The following is a 17,547-nucleotide window of genomic DNA, read 5'->3' on the forward strand; positions in this document are numbered from 1 at the left end:
ATTGTAAATGGGGTTGTTTCCTTGATTTCCCTTTCTGCTTATACATTGTTGGTACACAGAAAGGTGACTGATTTTTGTGGGTTAATTTTATATCCTGTTACTTTGCCAAAATGGTTTATTAGCTCTAAGAGTTTGGGGGATGGAGTTTTTGGGATGGTTAAGGTATAAAATGTCATCAACAAAAAGAGATAGTTTAACTTCTTCTTCCCCTATGTGGATCCCTTTAATGTCTTTTTCTTACCTTATTTTCTTACCTTATTGCTCTGGCTAAGGATTCCAGAACTATATTGAAGAGGAGTGGAGAGAGTGGGCATCATTCATTCCCTTGTTCCTGTTTTTAGGGGAATTGGTTGTAGTTTTTCCCCATTAAGTATAATATTGGCTGTTGGTCTGTCTTATAGGGCTTTTATTGTTTTAAGGAATGTTCCTTTTATTCCTATTTTTTCCAGAGCTTTTAACATGAATGGGTGCTGTATTTTATCAAAAGCCTTTTCCAAGTCAAGGGAGATAATCATGTGGTTCTCGACCTTGGATCTGTTGATGTAATGGATTATATTTATTGACTTACATATTAAACCATCCCTGCATCTCTGGGATGAACCCTACTTGGTCATAATGTATGATTTTTTTTTGATATGTTTCTGGATTCTGTTGGCTAGAATTTTATTGAGGAGCTTTGCATCTGTGTTCATGAAAGAGATTGGTCTGTAGTTCTTTTTTGGAGGGGGTCTTTGCCTGGTTTGGGGATGAGTGTGATATTGGCTTCATAGAATGAGTTTGGGATTACTCCCTCTGTTTCTATTTCTCTGAAGAGCTTGAAGAGTACGGGTATTAGTTCCTCTTTAAAGGTCTTATAGAATTCTGTAGTGAATCCATCTGGTCCTTAGCTTTTCCTTGTTGGAAGACTTGTGATTGCTTCCTCTGTCTCATTGTAGGTTATTGGCATATTTAATTGACTTATTTCTTCTAGGATCAGTTTGGACAATTTGTATTTCTCTAGAAATCCATCCATTTCTACTAGGTTTTCCTTTGTTTGTAGTATAGAAGAAATATTTCTTTATTATTGTTTGGATGTCTTGGATGTTTGTTGTAATTTTTCCTGTGGCATCTCTGATCTTACTGATTTGGGTCTCCTCTCTCCTTTTTTTAGTTAATCTTGTCAGTGGTCTGTAAATTTTATTGATATTTTTCAAAAAACCAGCTTTTTGTTTTACTAATTTTATTTATAGTTTTCTTAGTCTCTATCTCATTAATTTCAGCTCTTATAAATTCTTAATTTACTATTTCTTGACTTTTTTCCAGTCTTGCATTATTGATATCAATCTGTAGAAAACAAAGATTTCATTATTTTACAACTATTTCATCTGACATGGAAATTCTGTATTTCTGTTCTGAATTTTTATTTCATCTGTATTTTTTATTATTATTGATTAATAACTGGAGTTGTTGGCATGGCTCAGTTGGTAGAGCACTCACTCCAGTGAGTGAAAAATGGCAGGTCCCAAGTTCAAGTCCTGGTCTCATACCTAAAATAATAATAACTCATCTTTTTCATCTTTTCACTACCCAACAAGACATTATTACATTTTTCTCTTAATGTATTTGCCCATACATTTAACAGTTTGTTTGTTCACATTCCTTGTATCATAGAACTTTGTGATTTTTTTTCTTAAATATATGTTATTGAAGAATTTTCTCTATATATTTCATTTGAGTAGTTTTCCTTGCTGTCTTCCAAGTTTAGTATTCTTTTAAATTGTTAAATTAGTCATTAATCTCATTCAGGATATTTTATATCAAAAGTTTAATTTAGGTCTTTTTGTATCTTCCAATTTATGTAACCTTCTGACCATGAAATACATTTTAAATAATTACTTGTTACTTTGTTTTAAATTCTAATATCTGTTGTTTCTGGTTCTGTTTTGATTGATTTTCCTCATCATGAATCAGTCTTGTGTTTCTGCTTCATTGTCTGCTTTACAGTTTCAATTTAGGTATCAAATATTGTACACATTACTTTGATGCCTATTGGATACTTTTGTGACCGTATTAATACTTAAACTTTTTTCTGGATTGCAGTTGTTAAGAGACAGTTTGATAATTTTGAGTCTTCTCAGAAGGTTTGTTCCTTGAGTTATGGACAATTTTGTTTAGATCCAATTATTTTGTATAACCAAAGTAAGTCCTTTATTGAATATTCTGTCCAATAGCTTAATTGTAAATCTAATCGTTTTATACTTTTCTCCTACATATCTTCTCCTTTTTATAGTTCAGCAGTACTGGAGTGTATACCTAGATACTTTTACTGCTGAGCCATGCTTCCAGCCCTTTTTTATGCTAGTTTTTTGTTTTCCCCACACTTCTTGCCCAGGGTCTCACTTCTTGCCCAGGCATACACCTGGACCACAGCTCACCTATTTTTAGCTTCCTTTCATAGCTTGGATGATCAAAATGTACCACCATGCCCAGATTCTCCCATTAAGATGAAATCTCATGGATTTCACAGGCTTGAAATTGATCCTCCCAATCTTAGCCTCCCAGGAAACTAAGATGGACAGGTATGGGTTGAGATAGGAATCTTGTGAACTGTTCCACACTGCTGTCCTTTAGCCACAGCAGTCTTTCCATTCTCAGCCTCATGAGTAGCAGGGATTGTAGGAATAAAACACCATATCTGTTTATACTAATTTGAATATTATGTCTGTTATTTTAGTAGATATCCTAGAAACTTCTACATGTTTTAAGTTACAAAAGCCTAAAATTCATATTTCTACCTTATTCCTGATACTTAGAAGGACTTTGAAATGCTTTCAAACTTTAATCAAGTAGTTGCTTTTGTAAGGTATTTTAATTCTTTTTAAACTCTATAAAACATTTTTTTGTCAGTTTTATGCCTTGGCTATATAATTTAACCTATATGTTGCTACATTTTTGCTCTTTTCCAAGTCATTGACATTTCCGCTGGAATATCTTGTAAGTGAAATTTTAAAATCAGAAATACTGAGTTGTGTTTGTCTAGAAATGTTTTTATTTTTGTCTTGGAATAATACTTTTGTTCTGAAGGGGAATTTATATTGGCAGTTATTTCCTTAGCATATTTAAAGTGTTCCACTGTGTACATGCTTCCACTCTTACTGTTTAGGAGTCAACACTAACTCTGGTTATTTTAATTTCTCTAATTTTTCTTTTCTTTTTTTTTTGGGGGGGGGGTCCACTCGTGGGGCCTGAACTCTGGGCCTGGGCGCTGTCCCTCAGCTCTGCAGCTCAAGGCTAGCACTCTACCATTTGAGCCACAGCGCCACTTCCGGCTTTTTTCTTTTTGCTTATGTGGTGCTGAGGAATCGAACCCAGGGCCTCATGCATGCAAGGCAAGCGCTCTACCACTGAGCCACCTTCCCAGCCCCTTCTCTAATTTTTCTAGAAGGTTGTTTTTGTTCTTTTCCAAAACTGGTTTTTCATCTTTTATTGTCTTCTCTTGTTTTCAGTTTCTTTTCACTGAATATTGTATTTCTTCATCCCACAATTCGTACATTTATGGTAAAAATTTTATTTACCATAAATATGAGAAGTACCATAAACATCAGACTTTTTTTCCTTCCTGGTCTCTTAGTACATTAATTTTTTCATGCTATATTATCTTTGGCTGTGAACTCATTTCTTTTTGCTGTATTAGAGTTTCTAAAGGTCTTGGTACAGTTTTGTCCTCTCAGTTTTTTTCTGTTCAATAAACTGATTGAGCTGAGGATACAGAGTACTTGTTTGGCATGGGCAAGACCCTGAATTTGATGCCCTAGCACCCACCCTTGCCCCACTCCTCAAAAGTACCTAACAACACTATTGGCATGAGACTATGTTAAATTAATTTCTCAGTTTTTTTCTGAGTACATAGGAAAAGTGAATTTGCCAAAAATCTATATGAGAGCCAATGTGAGAGAAAATTTTGGTAGTTGTTCTTCCCACTTATCATTCCTAGTATGGTAAAAACAAAACAAAACATCTTTTCTTTCAATCTTCAACTTTAACATAGAGGAGAGGGACTATTGTTTCTGATATAACCGTCTACTAAGTGTGTAGACTGTTTTAGAGTCCCAGCTCTATATAGATAACCAAATTCTACCAGCCTACTACCACTCTCATTTAGTAAAAAATAAAGTTCTTCAAAACTATATGCACATATGTAAAAGGTCAAATGTTATTAAGAATATTTGACATCATTTGGATATCCAAATGCTTTATATATAGGTGTATACATATACACATTCACATATATATATTTCATAAATCACTAATTAGATTTCTTTATTTAATGAACTAAGACTGCAAAATCAGATAACTTGTTTTATCTGAAATAGCAAAGTGGTTAATAGTGTAACCTTTCAGTCAAAAAACATAAAATGTTTTTGTTTTAGAAAAGAGAAAGTCCTAATATTTCTTAAGGCATTCTTTCTATGTATTTGTCTTAACAGGATGCAGTATGGTAGCATAGGAAATTACCTAATATAAGGCATTAATTGGTTTTCAGTTTTGGCTGTTATGAATAATATGACTGTTAACATTCCTGTAAAGCTTTTGTGTGGGCAGATGTTTTTAATTCTCTTCAGTATGCACCTAGTATAATTGCTGGATCATATAGTATCCTTATATTTAACGTTTTGAGGAACTGTCAGACTTTTCCAGAGTAACTGTACCATTTAGTATATGAAGTTTCCACTTTCTCAGCTTTTTCACAATACTTGTTAACCTTTCTTTTTTAAATAGTCATCCTAATGGGTATATACTGATGCAAAAACATATTATGCTTTTGATTTGTGTTTCTCCTCTGGATAACAACATTGAGCATCTTTTTATGTGCATATTGCTTATTTGTATATCTTTTGAGAAATTATGCATTTTCCTTTGGTCATTTTCAAACTGGGCTGTTTTATCCTTCTGCGTAGAAGTCTTATTAGATACATGATTTTCAATTTTTTAATATGTGAGTTAGCTTTTTACTTTTTTAATGGTATCTTTTAAAAGCACAAGTTTCTGTTTTAATGATACCCAATTTATCAATTTTTTTATTGTTTGTGTTTGGATATCTTATCCAATAAACTGATATCTCATTTAAGATAACAAAGATTTGTACCTACATTTTTATTTAATTTCATTTTAATTAGGAAGGTTTTAAACAAGTACAAGTAAAACTAATTTCAAGAGTAAAAGATCACTCATAATCCTATTAACCTATCATTTTTGCTATTCTGTCATCTCTTTGATAGTATATGCATATTTTTAGTATTGCTATTGTTTGTTAAATATATACTCTGTTGTCTTCTGACATTTTCTCTGTTGATACAGGGTATTCATAATTGCCATTAAATGAGAAATTTTTTTTTTTTTTGGGTCCGGTCGTGGGGCCTGAACTCTGGGCTTGGGCGCTGTCCCTCAACTCTTCAGCTCAAGGCTAGTGCTCTACCACTTGAGCCACAGTGCTACTTCCGGCTTTTTTCTTTTTGCTTATGTAGTGCTGAGGAATCGAACCCAGGGCCTTAGGCATGCAAGGCAAGCGCTCTACCACTGAGCCCTTCCCAGCCCTAGAAATTTTTTTTTTGTTTATATGATACTGAGGTATTGAACCCAGGGCCTCATGCATGTTAGGCAAGCGCTCTTAATTCTAAGCCACATTCCCAGCCCTATAATTTCCATTTTTAAGGCTACATAGTATAGCCTGTTTCTTTTCCATTTGTTGTAGCTCAGTTTCTCTTTTTCTTTTGATAATTTAATTTTGCTTTATTATATACATATATGCCTATATATAATATATACATATACATATGATATATATAATAAATATATACATATTATATAATATATTATATAATACTATAATATATACTATATTATATAATATGTGTCTATGAAATACATAAATATGAAAATGTTCAGGTATGAGAAGTTGATCCACGTATATATACTGTGTAATGATAAAATTAGGGTAATAAGCATTTCTGTCTCTGTACACCTTAAACATTTTACGTTGGGATCTTTATACTTTTCTAGTGATTTTGAAATATATCACAAATTATTGTAACCAAAAGCTACCCTACTGAGCTGTAGAAAACCAGAGCTAATTCCTCTTCTCTGTGTTAGTATCCATTGTCTAACTTCTTTCCATTCCCCATCCTTGCCCACTCTTTCTAGACTCCATTGATCAGGTATTTGTCTTTTCACTGATTGTCTTACTTCATTTAACATAATGATAATCAATAAAATAATAATCAGTAAAAACCAAAGATGAAGTCATACATATAACTGTTCATCTTGAGGTGAGAAAAACATACTTTTTATGGAGTACTTTGTACTGATGTAGAAAACTGAAACAACATTGCCTTAAAGATAAATGCACCTACTTAAAATTAAGTATTTTATTGTGCTCTTTAATAATAATATAATTTGTTAAATTTTGTTTAGACTTCGGGAGCAGGAAAGAAAAGAAGCAGAAGAAGCTTGTCAAAAAGAAATAGAAGAATGGGAAAGAAAACTTCTAGCTCAAGCAGCTCCAACTTGCATGGAGAACATGTGGGAAATTCCAGCCATTGGACATTTCCTTTGTTTAGCCCAGCAAATTCTAAATTTGCCAGAAATAGTCTTTTATGAATTGGAACGTTGTCTTCTGATGCCTCAGTGTAATACTTTTCTATCAAAAATTATGACTTCTTTATTAAGTCCTCCTCATCGCAGACCTACCTTACATCGAAGACCTACTTTGCCTTATAGGACCTGGGAAGCAGCACTCAGACAGAAAGTACAGCAGTGGTATACTGCTGTAGGGCAAACTGAAAATCCTGATAATTGTGCTGAAAAACTTGGGTTGTGTCCTCAATTTTTTAGAGTTCTTGGAGAAGTTAATCCATTGGAAGAGAAACCTTTTCATGAACTACCCTTCTACCAAAAAGTGTGGTTACTTAAGGGTCTTTGTGACTTTGTATATGAAACACAAAAAGAAGTTCAAGATGCTGTACTTGGACAGCCTATTCATGAGTGCAGGGAAGTTATCCTTGGTTATGATTATTTGGAAAATGCTTATGTACATTTTCCACAGTTCTGTGGTGCAGATGTACGGATTTATAAACAGAGACCCTTTCAGGCCCCAGAATTTCCAATTCCACCCATTCAAGTACAAAGAGTACCTCGGATTAAACTGGAGAAATTAAAGTATGACTATGTTAGTACAAGTAATGGAGAACATAGGTGTAGTAGAGAAGGCCTGCCCTCTGCCGCCAGGAAAGAACAAGAAAGTAAGTTTGATTCACCTTGTTGCCCTGCTAACGTGAACTTTGATAATCATGACATCTCTGTTGAAATGGAAGTTAAATCTAACTGTGAAATTAAAATTCCCAGGCCCTCTGAAATTAAAAAAACTGATTGTTGTAAGGAGAATTTGGGAAAACCTGGGAGTCCAGGGGAAGTTACTGGCTTTGGTGAGCCACTCAGTCCAGGTGAAATAAGGTTTATAGAAAATCAGGAAAAGTATGGTGAAACTTCCAGAATAAAAAGTGAGTCTAGTCCATTAAAAGAAAATTCCCTAAAATCTTGTCAAATTCATATAAATGGAAGTCACACTGATCATCCAGAAATTAACTGCCACAAAATTGTAAGGGATTTCTTATTAGAGCAGTCAATGCAGAGTCACAAGAAACTCAAACTAACAAAAATGAGGGCAAAAAAGAAGAAAAAGAAAAAAAAGAAATTGAAAGATGTTTTGAATGAAAATTTACAGAGAAAACGTGAAAGTCTTCATTCTCTTGTATTCAAGTCTTACAAACCTGAGATCCAGAATAAGTTATTGATCATCAAAAAGAAGGCAAAACATAAGAAGCACAAATCTGGTAAGCTAATACAAATGGGTAAGAAATATTTTTGAGTATAATTCAAATTTTAAATTTTGCCTCAGGGAAGTTTTGATTGACCGAATAAAATTGTACATGTTTACTTGTATGTGAGTGTATATATGTCTGTGTAAGGGTTAGGTTTCATTTATTAAAAATTTATTAAAAATTCCAGAGCAGAATGATTTCATATACTAACAACAACCAAAAAATCAATGCAGTACATCTAAACTTTAGTTAAACACATTTATCATTATATTTTTACATTTTTCTTTACCAATCTCATTGTAACTGATGTGATTCCCGTTATTTATGGCAAGTTAGATTTTTTTCCTCCAGACTTAATGACAGTACAAATGTACTAGAAAAAGCAAATATAAAAGAAGTATCATAGGCTGGGAAAGTGGCTCAGTGGTAGAGTGCTTGCCTTGCATGCATGAGGCCCAGGGTTAGATTCTTTAGCACCACATAAGCAGAAAAAGCCAGAAGTGGTGCTATGGCTCAAGTGGTAGAGCGCTAGCCTTGAGCTGAAGAGCTGAGGGACAGAACCTAGGCCCACAACCATCAAAAAAAAATAAAAGTATCATTCCTAAGACTTACAGTTCACAGTAACTAACTTTTTAAAAAAAATACGTTTTTATTGTTTCAGTCATACAAGTCAGGTAATGAGTATACATTTCTTCTTGGACAGTGTAACTCCTTCACTTATGCTCTCTGTTTTTCCCTCTCATTCTCTGTTTTTCCTTCTTGAACCTACCCATGAGTTGTATAGTCAGTTTTCCACATAGTTTCTAGTGAGTACCACTGCTGCATTTGTCCATCTTTTGTACCTCCATTTCTGTGCCCCCCCCACCCTTCCAAAGACATGTAAGACACAAGGAAAACAAAATAACGAACTATTAACTTCTTAAACTAGGGTTAGCAGATTATTTATCTGGGTCTCTGTGTTTTCCCCACATCATATATTTTTTAGCACTCTATTTTCAGTATACATTTTCATATAAATTTGTTGTATATGTTAGGAGCCTATTTAAAATCCCACTAAGTCATGAGTGGTTAGTTGCTTTTATTATTATATTTTAACTCATTAGGTACTTTTACTTGTCCTGTTGTCTGTTTTTTAAATTCGTTTTGATCTAATTTATTATGAGGATAGCTAAAAGTAATAATAAATTTTATTAACTTTCATAAAAAATTGTGTGAGCCTACCATAGTGGCATACATCTGTAATGCCAGGTACTTAGGAGATAGAGGCTAGTGGCTCTCAAACTCAAAGCCAGCCTAGGCAAAGTAAGATAGACCCTATCTCAAAAATAAAATACGGCCAGGCACTGGTGGCTCACACGTGTAATCCTAGCTACTAAAGAGGCTGAGATCTGAGGATCCTGGTTCAAAGCCACCCCAGGCAGGAGTGTCCTTGAGATTCATCTCCAATATAACACTTGAAAACCGGAAGTGGTGCTGTGGCTCAAAAAGTAGAACACTAGTCTTGAGCTGTAGAGCTGAGGGCCAGTGCCCAGGCCCAGAGTTCAAGCCCCAAGACTGACAAATAAATTAGTAAAATATGAAATAAAGGACTGAGAATGTGTCTTAAGTGGTAGAGCACTTGCCTAGCATGTGTGAGGCCCTAGATTCAATCTGTAGTACCACCAAAAAAAAAAACAAACCATGAAATTAATTGATTGGGGAAACATTTAAAATTGCTAACTAAAGGGAACTGAAGTTTGTCAGCATCATCCTCATTTATTTGTAGATTTATTTTTATTCCTTCTGTGACAAAGTCAATTAAAATTTGATAGAAAGTTGCTACTGAGTTGTCAAGTGGACAAGGTAGATATATAGATAATATAGTTTATATTACACTTTAGTTATTTAAATTATTAAATGTAATTCAACATCTTAAAATATATGTGCAACATATCAAATAACAAACTTTGTTTGTTATACCAGAAAGCAAATTTAGCAATTATTGTGTACCCTCAGGGCAAGGATAAGGCTGGAAAGACAAGGCTTACATTCATATAATAAAAAAAAATATATTTATCTGTATACTTTCTCATTTTATCCTCAGACCAAATTCTAGAAAGTCAAGTGTTTCCTTACTAAAACATTTGGCTCTGGCACGATTATACTAACACTATACTGCAACACAATATGGAAACATGGACCAATTTCCATTTTTTATAAGATAAAACTTACTGATAAAACAATATTATTGCATAAAATGTTTAGGAATAACAAAACATTTAACATTATTTTGTCCACTTGTTTTATACTTTGATTAGATGTTGAAATAGTATGGTCTTAATTATTATCAGTTTGGGGCACATTTTAATCCATTGTTTCTTTTCATACACTTTTCAGAAGTAAACACCATGGTTATAGTTTTAAACATTTTTCTTCTTACTGACTAGCATTGTTCATTGGTATTGTTTCACAGTACATTTTGGGAAACTCATATCAGATTTGATTTGAAATTTAGAAATCTTCATATTTTAGAGGTGTCTTGTTAAGTGCATACATTAAGTAGTATCCCTAGTAACCCTGAGGTAAATTAACTTGAGGTAAATATCTTCTACAGAAAAAAAATGTATAGAATGGTCAGACTAACTGAAGCTTTAAGAAGTCCTAACAGTCTAACAGACAAATTTTGTTATCTTATAATTATTTTTAAGATTTTACTACCTTTTGAATTTCAGAATTAAAGATACATAATTTGGATAAGGATTTTTTGAAAACTGCTAAATCTTTCTCACCTATTTTTTTTTCTTTTAATACAGAGCTTTTGTTCAAGAAATACCTACCAGTAACCTATTTATTCTATAGAATATGCTTTGAGATAAGATGTATCATTTACAACTAACTAATACACTTGCACTTAAAATGAACTAAATTCTACATAATGTGGTCTATTTTATGTTTATTTTCAATGGACTTCAAGTTTTGGTGGCATCTCTGAGTTTAGTAAACATTATTGTAATGTAAATGTGTTTTTTTGGTTTTGGGTTTTTTTTTTTGTTTTTTTTTTCTGCCAGTCTGGGGCCTGAACTCTGGGCCTGGGTGCTGTCCCTCAGCTCTTCAGCTCAAGGCTAGCGCTCTACCACTTGAGCCACAGCGCCACTTCAGGCTTTTTCTGCTTATGTGGTGCTGAGGAATAAAACTCAGGGCCTCATACATGCAAGGCCAGCACTACACCACTGAGCCACCTTCCCAGCCCCTGTAAATGGTTTTTATTAGAAGGCACAAAGACAAATTGGTTGAAAATGATTTGATAATTTCAAAGCACTATGAGGCAGTTTTGCAGCTTCTAATCAGTTTTAGTCTCTTCTTCAGAATTGGGGTTTTCATTCTACTTTTTAAGCTTTGAATTCATTTTTAGTCAGTTAGGCCTATGACTTAATATTGGAAATATTATGGGAAAAAACAAATGGTTGAAAATGATATGATGTCTATCACCTCATGCTCTTATCATTTTTATTTGGCGGGGTGGGGGATGGGGTGGGGGCCCTGAACTCTGGGCTTGGGTGCTTTCCCTGAGCTCTTCAGCTGAAGGCTAGCTAGCATTCTACCACTTGAGCCACAGCTCCACTTCCGGCTTTTTGTACTTATGTGGTGCCAAGGAATCGAACTCAGGGCCTCATGCATGTAAGGCAAGCACTCTACCACTGAGCCACCTTCCCAGCCCCTCATGCTCTATCTTATATGATTTATTCAGTACTTTGAATAAGGAAAATATGATCTGGTCATTAGAAATTTTTCCTTGGTAGCCTACTTCCAAAATTCCTGAAAATGTTGCCATTTAAGCAGACTAAGTACAATTTAACTGAGAAGAGATTAGAAAAAAATGTCTTAACGGAAAAAACTAACCCCAAAGCTTGAACATATTCAGATCCTTTGTGGGTTTTTGTTTTTGTTTTGTTTTGTCAGTCCTCGGGCTTGAACTCTGGGCCTGAGCACTGTCTCTCACCTCTTCAGCTCAAGGCTAGCTCTCTACCACTTGAGCCATAGTGCCACTTCCAGTTTTCTTGTGGTTAATTGGAGATAAGAGTCTTATGGACTTTCCTGCCCAGGCTGGCTTTGAACCAGGATCCTCAGATTTCAGCCTCCTGAGTAGCTAGGATTACAGGTATGAGCCACCAGCACCTGGCTAGATCTTTTGTGATTTTTATTATCATTATAAAAGCAATAAATTTTCTTGCTAGTACATAGAGACAAACAGAATAGCTCTTGCTAGCCTCTGATGGCTCATGCCTGTAAGCTTAACTTCTCAGGAGGCTGAGATCTGAAGATCATAGTTCAAAACTAGCCTAGACATAAAAGTCCATGAGACTTATTCTCAACCACCAAAAACAAAAAATTGAAGTGGAGCTGTGGCTCAATTGGTAGAGTGCTAGCCTTGAGCAAAAAAGTTCAGGGACAATGCCCAAGCCCTAAATTCAAGCCCCAGCACAAAAAAATTAGCCCTTTCCTTAACACATAGTGTGCATTCTTTTATCACATGCTTAATGAAACCTTCCATTACCTTTCTGACTGGACAACATTTTCCCTGTTGTGTCTACTTACAACACCAAGTACTTCTCCTTTATAATATTTATCAGTCATATTTTATTTCTCCTTTCTAGTCTATAGCATTATTGAAGACCGAAAGTTTGAGCTTTTTAATCCCTTGCACTTAGTACTAGTATGTTTAGGAATCTATTGAGTACATAAATGAGCACATACTATGATTCACTTACTTATAACTAAGATTAGCTACTTAACATGTACCATTTATATCCTTTTCAGGACATACATATTTTTTAATAGAGTCATAATATACTTACCATTTTTCAGTCTGCTTTATTGGCATGTAAAATGTATCAGGAACAACTGCAACTAATAGGTCTTTGCATAATCATTTTAAATAGCTACATAGGATTCTGTTGTTTGTATTTTGTAGTTTATTGAACTAACTTCCTCAGTGGACATTTGATGTTTTTCTTTTTTCACTAGTATGTTGTTGTAGGTTGTGTAGAGGAAGTATAGCTTGCTAAAATCAATGAGAAATTTTTAAAAATTGAAGTCAACTTATAAAACTTGAAAAGCAGCCAAAAATGATTTAAGATACATTTGTAGTTATTAAAAAGCTTATGGTGTTTTATTTTTCAACCAACATGGTTTGAAGGAATTTCCCCTTCTTCAAAAGTCTCTGTTTTGAACCATATCATTTCAGTATAGTACCTGTAAGCTGATAAAAATACATGAGGTATACATGATCTTACTCTCTTTATGTGTTAAACTAAGGTTCACAAAGGGAAACAGCTTTCTCAATTTAACAATCGTTAAATGCAAGTAAAGAGAGCACGAAAAAAAGGTCAAGCAGAGGAAAAGTCAATATATCTTTGTCTCTGGGAAGGTCACCTCATGCTCTAGTGTGTGTGTGGGGGGGGGGGGGGCGCGGGGAATGCATGCATGCTAGTCCTGGGGCTTGAACTCATAGCTACTATTCTACTGCTTGAGCCACAGCCCCACTTTTTCTTTACCTCACAGACTTTCTTGTCTGGGACGGCTTTGAACCTTAATCGTCAGATGTTATTTTCTTGAGTAGATAGGATTATAAATGTAAGCTACTGGCACCTAGCATTATACTCTATTCTTATACCAAAGATTTTGAAGAATATTGTGGATTGGATAGGCAAAATGGTTAATAACATGGAAATCATGGAGTTATAATTAAGTAAGGTGTTAGTGGGAAAATTAGCACAATAAAAAAAAGTCAATGGAAAAGTTAAGGTGTTTTAAGCTATTTGAGTGATAATGAGTATGTCATTTGGGGGCTATTTATTTCTAGGTATGGGGAAATTTAGTTCTTTTACATAATTCAATCAGACCAGTGCAGATGGATGAGCTTAAAAGAAGCTGTATCAGATCTGTAAGAAGGAATGAGTTACCTTAGAGAAAATGAGAAAGCTAATTTATAATATTTAATTATTTCCAATGTCATGTTGGTGAAGTTTGTAGAGTTCTATATTGATATCACTACAGAACCTAACTATATCTTCTTGGAGAAAACCTGTAGAGTAACCAAGTGGAGATTCTAATATTATAAGAGTAAAAGAATGAACTATATTTCATGTCCTTTTCAGTCTCTTCTATTTTTTCTTTTGTTGTTGTTGTTGGTAGTGGTCATGGGGCTTGAATTCTGGTCAGCTCTTCAGCCCAAGGAAAGAGATCTGCCACTTGAGCCACAGCACCACTTCCAGTTTTCTGGTGGTTTATTAGAGATAAGAGTCTCACAGACTTTCCTGTTCAGGCTGGCTTTAAACTGTGATCCTCAGTTCTCAGCCTCTTTAGTAGCTAGGATTACAGGTATGAGCTGCTGGCACCTGGAAATTTTTCCCTTTAAATCACTAATATTCAAGCCAGGCACTGGTGGCTCATACCTATTATCCTAACTATTCAAGAGGTTAGGATCTGAGAATGATGATTTGGAGACAGCATGGGCAGACAAATTCAAGAGATTCTTGTCCCCAATTAACCAAAACACTGAAAGTGTACATGTGGCTCAAGTAGTAGAGCCACTAGTATGTGAGCCAGGAAGCTGCTTGAGAATTTGAGGCTTTGAGTTCTAGCCCCAGTACTTGTGAAAAAAAAATTCTGATAAATAATGATTCTGTGTGTCATGCATTGTTCTAAACACTTATACAAGATAAACCATTTAATCTTCCTAAGACCACAAAAATGTAAATGCTACTCTAAGGTATAGAGAGATTCGTTTACTTGTCCAAGGTCACCATTTGGTAAGTGACAAGATTAAGAGAAAAGATCTGAAGATAATTAGGATGCTGTTCAAGAACTATGAAAACAAGTTGGTAGCGTTTAAATGAAGATATAGATGATGACTAGAAAAAATAAATTTAAATCCAGATAATGAATATGTGGCCTTTCTATCACATTGACAAGGAGAAATTCTGGTTTAAGAGATTTTCTGTTGGAATAGGAGGAATAGTGTGGCTTATACCTGTAATTCCAGCTCTTATGAGGCTGAGATTGTAAGTATGACACTTCAAAGCCAGGCTTGAGCAAAAAGTTATCAAGATGTCATCTCACAAACAAACTACATATGGTTGGCATTTCTGTTATACCAGGCACATAGGAGGCAGTGGGTAGGAAGATTTCAGTCTGAGACAGGCCCCAGGTGAAAGAGGAGACTTTACCTGAAAAATAACTTAAGTAAAAAAGGGCTGATCATGTGGCTCTAGTGGTAGAGTACCTACCTAGCAATTATAAGGCTCTAGGTTTAAGTCCCTGTATTGCCAAAGAAAAAGAGGTTGTGGTAAATTTGACCGAAGATTAAATATTCTAAATTAAAGGGAAAAGTAATTGGATGTTGAGCAGTATCATATGATGTAATAAAGGTGAATAATTGCCCTATAAGAAATTTACTCAGCCTGGTGCTTGTAACTCACACCTGTAATTAGCTACTCAGGAGGCAGAGATCTGAGGATCTCAGATCAGAGCCAGTTGGGGCAGGAAAGGATGTGAGACCCTTAGCTCCAATTAACCACCATCAACTGGAAGTGGAGCTGTGGCTCAAAGTGGTAGAATGCTAGTGAAAAAGCTCAAGGACAGTTCCCAGGCCTTGAGGTCAAGTGTACAACCAACAATAATATTCATAAAAATAAAACACTGAAAGTAATATTATGTTAGGTGGATTTTAAAACATAGAAAGACTAAATCTAAAATGGCATTGAAGTAAAAAATCTTTGAGTAGTTTAAGGGGCTAAGGACTGAAGACAGACAAGGGAAACCAGGTGGAAGATAAGAAGATGAAAGCCTGGTGGCAAATGCCTGTAATTCCAACCACTCAGGTGGGAAACAGATTGGAGAACAATTCAAGGCCAACTAGATAAAAGTTATTGAAAGCCCATCTCACCAAACAAGTGGAACATGATATTTTACCCCTTTCTCTCCTACTGCAAAGGAGATGTAGGTATGAGTTTCACAGTCTGAAAAGTAGGAGACCATATCTGAAAGATAATTAAAGCAAGAAGAGTTGGAGGTGTGGACTCAAGGGCTAACATGCCTGCCTAGCATGCTCAAGACCCTAAGTTTAAACCCTAGTACAAATACAATAAGTAAATGGAGTAAGAAACCAAGGGAAAGGAAGTTGAAATGAAAATGATAATTACCTTCATCTCTGTAATATTGAGTGCATTTTTCAGATTATAAAAACTGGAGTTTGAGGCTGGGAATGTAGCTTAGTGGTAGAGTGCTTGCCTAGCATGCATGAAGCCTTGGGTTCTATTCCTCATTACCACATACACAGAAAAAGCCAGAAGTGATGCTGTGGCTCAGATGGTAGAGTCCTAGCCTTGAGCAAATGAAGCTGAGGGACAGTTCAAGTCCCAGGACTGGCAAAAAACAAACAAAACTAGAGTTTTGTGGGTTTTTGTTTTTGCCAGTCCTAGGGCCTACGCAATGTCCCTTGAACTTCTTTTGCTCAAAGCTAGCACTCTACCACTTGAGCCACCATGCCACTTCTGGCTTTTTCTGTTTACGTGGTACTGAGGAATTAAACCCCGGGCTTCATGCATGCTAGGCAAGTACTGTACCACTAAGCCAGCCCCAGAAACTAGAGTTTTGTGCCTCATTTACTGTGTTATATGCTTAGTTACAATTTTACCTCTCAGATTGGATATGATTTTTTTTTCCTTTGTTTTTTGTCAGTTGTGAGGCTTGAATTCAGGAGCTGGACACTGTCCCTGAGCTCTTTTGCTCACAGCTAGTGCTCTACCACTTTGAGCCACAGTGCACCTTCCAATTTTCTGGTGGTTAATTGGAGATAAGAGTCTCATAGACTTTCCTGCCCAGGCTGGCTTTGAACCACAGTCCTCAGATGTCAGGCTTCTGAGTAGCTAGGATTACAGGCCTGAGCCACCATTGCCTGGCTGGATATAATTTTCTTAAGTTATCCTGAGAATATTGTTTATTTTTCTGGCACTAGGTTTTTAACTCAGGGCCTACCACTTGCTTGGCTTGCTTGCTTGCTCTACCATTTGAGCCCCACTTTCCTGCCCTGCTTTTTACTAGTTATTTTGAAGATGAAATCTCTCCAACTTTGTTCTGCCCAGGCTGGCTTCAAACCTTAATCCTCTGAATTTCAGCTTCATGAGTAGCTAGAATTATAGCATGAGCCACCAACATCCAGCTTAGGTTTACTTTTGCAACATTAATTGCTGTTTAAACATTAAAGTTTATTAATAAAGTTTTATACATTTTCCAAATACAAGTTGACACTTTTTGTTCAAAATGTTCATGGAAGACTTAAAGCACTATTGGTGAAATTCTGTGTATGTTTTATTTTATAGAATCCAGTGACCTAGGGAAGGAGTGAAAGTCCCCAGAATATGTTCAACACAAGTGGTTGGGGAACGGAAACCCACTGGGGGGCAGTATGTAACTTGTCTAATATATATCTTGTCCCCAAACAGGCATATTACCAAAGTACAGCTTGTCATTTTGTAGTATCCCATGCTCCATTTAAAAATAATTTAAAGTAAATATTATTTTAATTTTAACAAAGGATACAAGGAAATTTACATTCAAATTGTTTTCTATTGAGGATATAGACTGAAATTATTAAATAATGGTCAACATGCAAATAAATCTTCTAACTCTAATCAAACGAATTCTATGA

General features: G+C 35.2%; 1 protein-coding gene across 5 annotated transcripts in view; it reads left to right on the forward strand.

Moving 5' to 3' along the window:
* Brd10 (bromodomain containing 10) overlaps nt 1-17,547 on the forward strand; it is a 100,545-nt gene that overhangs the window by 31,928 nt on the left and 51,070 nt on the right. For 4 of the 5 annotated variants that reach the window (XM_070033242.1, XM_070033243.1, XM_070033241.1 and 1 more), the window contains one exon: nt 6,451-7,868. In XM_070033242.1, the coding sequence (XP_069889343.1) occupies nt 6,451-7,868 (1,418 nt within the window). The remainder of the gene's footprint in view (nt 1-6,450; nt 7,869-17,547) is intronic. The other variant, XM_070033246.1, reaches the window with a different exon arrangement.

The sequence above is a fragment of the Dipodomys merriami genome, unplaced genomic scaffold, assembly GCF_024711535.1.
Source record: "Dipodomys merriami isolate MVZ:Mamm:240054 unplaced genomic scaffold, mDipMer1.0.p SCAF_22, whole genome shotgun sequence".
In the NCBI taxonomy this organism is placed as follows: Eukaryota; Metazoa; Chordata; class Mammalia; order Rodentia; family Heteromyidae; genus Dipodomys; species Dipodomys merriami.